The sequence below is a fragment of the Orbicella franksi genome, chromosome 6 (genome assembly GCF_964199315.1).
Source record: "Orbicella franksi chromosome 6, jaOrbFran1.1, whole genome shotgun sequence".
In the NCBI taxonomy this organism is placed as follows: Eukaryota; Metazoa; Cnidaria; class Anthozoa; order Scleractinia; family Merulinidae; genus Orbicella; species Orbicella franksi.
In genome coordinates, this window is record NC_138150.1 from 18,585,805 (window position 1) to 18,593,549 (window position 7,745).

The following is a 7,745-nucleotide window of genomic DNA, read 5'->3' on the forward strand; positions in this document are numbered from 1 at the left end:
TTGGCTTTTCCAAAACAAAATAACTGGATCCTTATATCATTTGACGTTAACTCCGTTTCGACAAGGCAAACGTCAGAGAAAGTAGTCTATACGCCTGGCCTTGACTGGCCTCTGGCCTCTGTAAGGTTTTCCGCTTTAGATAAGCTGGCATTCCAATAGCTTCAAGGCTGTAGCCGGAAACCCAGAAAGGATTGATTTTCTCATACCGACTTTGAACGTGTGATGCGGAAGTTTGAAGAAGGAAGTGTTAACTCATTAAGGAAGTCAAATCTATAGTAAAGAGACATGCAGATTGTTTCAGCATTCCAGTGTGACGCTCGAAGAAGCTTAGCTTCTAATTTCCAAATTTTACCTTTTCATTTTCTATGTTGGTAGGCATACCCTTTTCCTGATCTAACAGATTTGACCTAGATTCAGGTTATACTGAACAGGGGGTCATGAAATCCGTTGTAAAAATTGGAGACTTTCCCTACCCAAACATTTGAAACAATAGCCATAGGCGAATTTTGTCAAAGGCTGCAGTCAGAAAAATTAACACTGATTCATTTGGATTTATTTTATTCACAAGTGGATCTCAACCGGAGCCAACTTCCTCAGCCAGGTTACATGAGAGAGAAGACCGTACTTTGCTCATCCAGAACTGTCACGTGGTCTTGTAGGGCAGTAGCTGCTAGAGATAATAATTGGTGCGTCACGAAATCTTAGAACAAAGCTTGCGTGACGAGTCAATGGAACACATCACTTCAGTGGTCGCGGGTTTCACAATACAGCAAGACCCTCTTTCAAAAGTCAGCAGTTGCTAAGTGTACTTTAGAAAGCCTATAGCTGTTGTTCTCTGATGTTCGATTATGTTCATATGGATTGCCGTTAATAAGTACGAGTGATTATTGACTCTGACAAACTGGTAATAGGATTTATTTTAAATTACCTTTAATCCAATTTACACTTAAAATATTTTTGTCTTTCAATGTGACTTTATAGTAGTATGATCCATGCTCGGGATACTTTTCACAGCTAAGACTTCTATAAAACAATATCGTTATTGACCTCGAGGAGTGCAACCTGATTGGCTAGGCGTACACCATATATCTCTAAAGCGCGCGTAACCAATTGCAAAAAAATACCTGGGTAATTACTTTTTCTCTATCTTTAAAACGTGCCTCTTACAAAAAAGATGCCTTAGCTTGTTAGAAAGAACTGTGGCTTATGCTTTATCCTGTTAAATGAATAAGACTTTCTGAAAGTGTTTCCTGACGAATTCAACAACAGCCTTGGAGCCTCGTTCAGTTGCTGTTGTGCATCAGTCGATACTTATGTAAGTGTGCTTATTTCAGAAACCGCGTGTCAATATTTGGTACCCAGAAAAGCGAATCACATGTGTAGCCTGAGTACCCGTGCCAACCACTTGACTCTGCGTGCAGACGTTAACTTCCTTCCTGCACGAAAAAATCTTACGCAAGAACCACTTGAACAAAGAGGGGACAAATTGTAAGGCAGAAATATCGGAGCGAATCTTAATTAACTTTCGATTTTCAACACAGGAAGGATATTCGACTTTAAAATTCGGGCTACCTCCGAGTTAATAGCATTTATTTTTTTACGAGGTATGTCACTACAGTTTTTTTCTTGGTCCTTAATTAACCTATCTTTCTCCAGTCAAAAAAAAGTGTGACACAAGGTAGCGTTGTGATTCGATTTTGTACAGGAGGTGCTTATTATATTGTGGGTGCCCTAGAAACAGAAAGAGAGAGCATTTTATATTCGGGGACTGGGGCTCGTGCATTTATTTATTTATTTATTTATTTATTTATTTATTTATTTATTTTCAACTTTTCTGCAGTTATCCAGTTTCAACTGCCTTCGTCTGGCTGCAACATTTCCTTGAAAACAAATCGTTCTCAAAACTAAGCTTATCTCGGTATATTCTGAGTATTTATCAGTATTGGACGTGGGCAGATATATTGTGTATGCCATGGAGCGCTCGATTCTTTTGAAAAAGGGGGCGTGGGCGCTAAAACAAATCTGTTCGCTTGAACGACTGCAACCGGAGACCATAAAACAAAGTCGATTCTCTTTGTATAAGTCATCTAATCGCTCAATTCACAAGTTTCATCGGTCGTTAACTTGCACTCTCAATTTTTTTATTGCATGCGGATGTTTTGCCTTGTTGATTGCCACAGTAATTGCTTTTAAGACACTCAGAACGGATTGCATGCAGTTTTATGCGTCTAAATGCACTTAAGATCTACTTGAAACTAGAAGTACAATATTCCAGCACACAAATTTCCTTTTTCCAAGCTCCTTTTACTCCCATGATAAGTTATTCTTTGCACTTATTACCATGTTACCTCTTGAATCTGGTTATAAAAATTTGGCAGTGCAACGTTCTTAAGTTAACGACTGTCTTTGCATTCGTTACTTGTCTTCGCTGGTATGGGATATGGGCAAGCCTAAATGCAATCTAGAGCTTAACAAGTCAATATTGGCGCGTTCAATAACAATAACAGTTTCTTTGATCGCGTGATAAGTAATTCATCGGCTCAGTATAATCATGCTAAATGGACAGTATATGAACATCTGAGCTCCGCCCACCACTTAAAATCCACTTTGCTCCTCGCCCTCATGCAAATGACTTTTAACACATCATTATCGCATTTCGAGCTGGACGGAGTACCGTGGTATAAACTACAGTAGACTGCTGTTCACGTGTTTCATTGCTGCTGATACATTTATTTCACTCATCATTCACAAAGTTGTGCGATACTGACAGCTCGCAGTACAAACCTACCTACATGTTATTAAGTGTTTTTGCCATCATTATCCTGCAAAATTGACAGGAGGACTATTCAAATTAGCAACAATTATTTTGTTCGCTTTGTGAAGAGCTTATTGCCTCCGGGAAAGAGCTAAAGTTTCAGTTTCTTTCAAGTGGTTTGTAAATTCTACTGAACTCATTTGCAGGGAAATGAGAGTTTTCCTGTACTTATGACGTTTTTCTACCGCCGCTATATAGCGATATACATTTCCAAAATCTTTTTTTAGAAAAATTATACCATTTTTTTGTTTTCGAGAGCAAATGTCAGTCTGCGAAGACAGGCAATACTAAGATGCCAGACATTCCTCTGAACAAAAAAAGTTGATCGATGGAAGCCTCGTGGCATTTGAATTACAAATACCTTAAATACTATGTCATTCTGATTACTTTTTGAATAAACTACTTTGAAAATTACTCTCACTATTGCATGGTAAACACCGGCCTCGAATCGGCACTGTAATGGGCCAGTCGCAACACCATTTTAAAATGCCTTTTTGCAAGATTCTGATGGTTCTTGCGTAACTATCTATTTTTAACGTCTTTAAAATATATTTACAAAATACGCTTTTATGTTATCTAGTGTTGATCATAAGCCATAGACCTGGGATATTTTTTCTTTTACTTTGCTCACGGAGTTTGCTTTTTCCTCTGGGCTGTTGTTTTTGTCCGTGCCTGCTCCTCACGTTGTTTCCTCTCGCAGCAATCTTGAAAGCAACGCTTTTGCTCCGTGCCCTGAGACTCGCATAACTTCAGCCTCCAGCGAAATCCGTACGACATACGAAGCGAATTGGCAGCATCCATTCTGTCCGTTTGCCCATCGCTGGACTTAAGCGATAGCCGATGGCTTGCGGATGTGTGGTATTTTAATCCTTGCGACAGGGCTTCGATTTTGCACGTGTATACTGAAGCCGTGTAGGACAGACGAACGGCTTTTCTACCCAGTCTGCAGCATAAAGCGGTATGTTGACAGGCTACAGACGACTGTTTATCTACCAGGAAAGAAGAGGAAGCAATATAAGGCAAATCTGTTGTAAACGCTAGTCGAAATATTCGTAACTGTTTTAAGTCCAAACGCTGATTTTTACAGTGCTAAAACCTTTCTCAATCGATTAGTTAGCCGTAAAAACTGTAAAATTACACTGTAAGAAAGCCAGCCAAAACATCAGGCATATGCATATCGAACAATACTGAAGGAACTCGACGAATTTGATCAAATTGAGAACGGTACTTTAGAGTCATAAATCAAGGAAAACCACAAGCAAGAGATATTAATCTTAGTGCTACAGGATAAATTGTACACGTACGCCGCCTTCTCGGAATAAACTAATTTTCCGCCTTTCTTTGACTTCCTTTGAAATGGCGTTCGAACCACTTGCTACCAAACACACAATAAAACGAAACTTATAGTATATTTAGAGTATTGTGGGCATCTTGTGACTTGTCTGCCATACTTTGCAGTATTATATCGGAAGCGATAAGAAAACATTAAACAGTTGAACAATTCTCGTCTTAGCTAGCAGACATGACTTGTTTTCCTATAGCAATTTTCATCAGAATGGCTCTCAGTTTTTCTAACTACCTGGCACAACGCAGCAATATTAGCTATATATTACGCCATTACTTTGTTAGCTGCTGGAAAGGGTTGTGAATAATTCCTTTAATGACAAGACACGTTTGGACACATGCACAAAGTGATCATGCACAGAACAGATGAAGGTCCTCGTACCTTGGTTCTGCCCTGTCGCCTCAGCAATTGCATTGCTGCTGCCGTTTTGCGTTGAAAAGTTCCCGTTGCCAGCCGAAGCGACCACAAGTAAACTTAGAAGTTCAATTACAAAAAGAGTGACTCGATCCATGGCTGGTTCAGTTCACATCACTTAGTTGACTTAAAATTATGCAGCAAGTGCGGAATGGCACGCTCGCGCGCTCGTTCGGAATGGGTCAACTGCAAATGACTTTCCACTCAGTCTCCGCTGCTACAATTGTAGTCTGTACATTAAACAGGGCCGTATGATATGATAACAGTTCTTTGGGTCACGTAGATTGATGACTGGGACAAAATATCTCCTTAGCCAGCACTGAGGGCGATTTGGATTAAGGATAGCTGCGACCTTTAAGATGTGTTTAGACGCTTCGGCGGTGAAAGTTTGATGTTATATTGCCGGACGGTACTGTGATGTTGACGAGTGGTTCTCGAGGACGATTTGTACGAAAGCCAAGTACGATACAGTTGCCAGTTGATCGTGCCAACTACGAGTCAAAAGTCCACCTTGATAATTTTACGCTTTTCAGATGAGTTGAAACGTCTGCGCATTCGTTCTGTCTAGTCTGCTGCCAAAGAAGCGCTGTTGCATGACCCGACGTGACTGAATGACGAAAATCCTTTGCTGGTCTCCAAGCGTTTGACCTCATCCGTACCCACTTTAACTGATGCGCAACTGCCACCTTAAACTAGAGATGGCAGAAACAAATCGTGGATGCGACGCAAGGCGAAAAATGCCTTTTATCTGAAAAATCAACATGGCCGAAGCGTTTCCAAACAAACCAAAATCTATGGTAACAGACCATTACTTAAACGCGAATTACTTGATTCAGTCTTTTGTTTTGTCTTTCAGGTAATTTATATACCAAATTATCACAGCCAGTGAGCTGTGACTGTTGATCTGTCTAACCTGTCCAGCCATGCAAGGGGAGGGGGAGGGGGTATGGATATCTGTATGGTTTTTCAGTTTTTGAGCTGTTTTGGTCTGCAAAAGACCATAGATTTTGACCATTTTGGTCAGAAATAGGGTATGGTTTTTCACTCTAGCTTAGTATTTGGTAGTTTGTCAACAAAAACAAATTTGTAGCCCTTTTCAAATGTTCACGCTTATGGAAACCATTTCTGGTTAGCTGTGGGTCATAAATTGGAGTCGTGTAACAATTTTAGATGTCTGAAATGGGGTATCGATTTTTGGCTCAGGTCTGAAATAACTATGAACAATCACAGATTTGGGTCTGAAATAGGGTAAGGGTTTTCAAGGTTCGGGTTTCACACCACCACTAAAAACGTTGAGGAATACCCCCTCTTCCCCTCCCCCCCCCCCACCCCCCAACACACACACACGAGCGACCTGTCTAGTCTTGTCAGTGCCATCCCATTGCTAAAGTTACTCTGCACGGGCTGAGAAGACGTAAGTCGAAATGTAAAATCAATAGGTTGTATCTGTTTTGTTTGTAAGCCGATCCTGGAATAAATGTATGAAATTTTGTTTAATTTTTGACAATACAAGTGCTAACCAAACAGTGACACAAAGGTCACCGTTAGTCGGCAGTTTATTGTCTTGCACTGTTAATAGAAGCTAATAGAGACAAAAGAGTGTATTGTACAGAAAAGCAATTAAGCCGCTCTAAAACAAAAGACTTATCCCTTTTCTCCCGTGCGGTTATCTGAGTTATCAAATGCGTCGCCGATACATTCAAATGATGATACTAATAAGACCATCCGTTGTCTTACAGCCTGATTGCCGCAGTACTAATCTGTATGGAATTATAATTTACAACCTCCTCGAGCATTTTCATTCATTATGCTAAAATGTTAAAATCTCTTTACTAACAGGTCAGTAGAAATCCAATGATGTGATTGTTTGAAGAGAGTTAAACAGCGCAGCGAGAGTCATCTAATGTAATTCGTTTTTGCTGTACTCTGAAGATGTCGCCATTACCAAACAATCATACAAGGGCTTTCTACTATTCAGGTCCTCTGTTTGACTTTTAAAAATGAGTCTTACACAAGCTATTGTCCACCAAAAAAGAAAATCATGCACAACCCGAAAGTGGGAAAAAAAATTTCGACCCCACCCCTCTTCAAAAAATAATTGTCCGTACCTAACTTTGGCCCAGACCATTATCACCAATAAGATTTCTGAAACACGACATTTTATATCATTAAAATACCTTGTACCTATGCAGTGTTGTCATTATAAGTATTTGGCTTGCGAGGGGATAGTATCTTTAAGTACCCTCTCGGTTGCGACTATTCGGTTCAAACACGGAAATACTTTTTCTTGTTACCAATGACATAAGATGGCCAATCAAAGACTGAATGCTATGAATTTCTTGAGAATTGTTGCAGTAGTACTGTAGTGAGAATCTAGATACACATCAAGGGAGTATCATTTAGTTGATAATTCAATTTATTCTCGTTAAGCCTGCCTTTGGCTCTTGACAATGCAATATTATAACGGCGAAATTCAAAAATAGTCACTGTTGAGTTTTAGCGCTAAAATGATGTAAATATGAATGCTATTATTACAGACGATTGGGAGAACGATCAATATGGCAGAAATAACCCATAAACACGCGGAATAAAGAGAGGAAAAATGCAATTAACGTCATATATAATTAATAGGTTATTCTGCTTTGTACGGTTGCATGTTCGTGTAAACATGTTAGGAGAATATATTGGAACTTCATATTAGATACAGTATTTAAATGTTGCAAATTTCTGTTATAACGGTAGAGGAATTAGAGAAGCAGTATCTACAAGGCTTCAGTGTCTGCCGCAGGGATCTCAATCCTGGTCCTCACTAGCGACGCGACCATAAGCATAAAAATAAGCATAAAAGAAGCTTATGCGCTAGTGAGAAAGGCCGGACATAACCATAAGCATAAGCATAAGCATAATCATAAGCATAAGAATATTGTGTCCAGTAAGGACATGTTGACATAAGCATAAACACAAGCATAAGCGTAAGACTATCAGCCAATCAGCGAGCACTTTATGCTTGTGTCAACATGTCCTCACTGAACATAAGCATAAGCATAAGCATAAGCATAAGAAGAAAGCTTATGCTCATGCTTATGTCACGGCTGCCCACACTAACGCGTAAGCTTAGTTTAGCACGATTGTGCATGACGTTTTGGGTGGAGACAGTCAAAGACCTGTGTG

General features: G+C 39.7%; 1 protein-coding gene across 1 annotated transcript; it reads right to left on the minus strand.

Annotated features, from left to right (window-relative positions):
• Positions 1–1,953: 1,953 nt before the first annotated feature.
• On the minus strand, positions 1,954–5,894 carry LOC145490738 (uncharacterized). Its single transcript, XM_081469826.1, has 2 exons — positions 4,542–5,894; positions 1,954–3,804 (listed from the first exon to the last, which is right to left on the minus strand). Exons 1-2 carry the CDS (start codon positions 4,669–4,671, stop codon positions 3,443–3,445), a joined length of 492 nt encoding a protein of 163 aa, XP_081325952.1. The 5' UTR covers positions 4,672–5,894; the 3' UTR covers positions 1,954–3,442.
• Between the last annotated feature and the right edge of the window lie 1,851 nt (positions 5,895–7,745).

What these genes read in the sequence shown, in the direction of transcription:
- LOC145490738 (XM_081469826.1), bottom strand. Translation starts at nt 4,671, where the DNA reads ATGGATCGAGTCACTCTTTTTGTAATTGAACTTCTAAGTTTACTTGTG. An exon ending in GGCGACAGGGCAGAACCAAG is followed by an intron (nt 3,805 to 4,541) that starts GTACGAGGACCT and finishes CTTTCCTGGTAG; the next exon opens with ATAAACAGTCGTCTGTAGCC.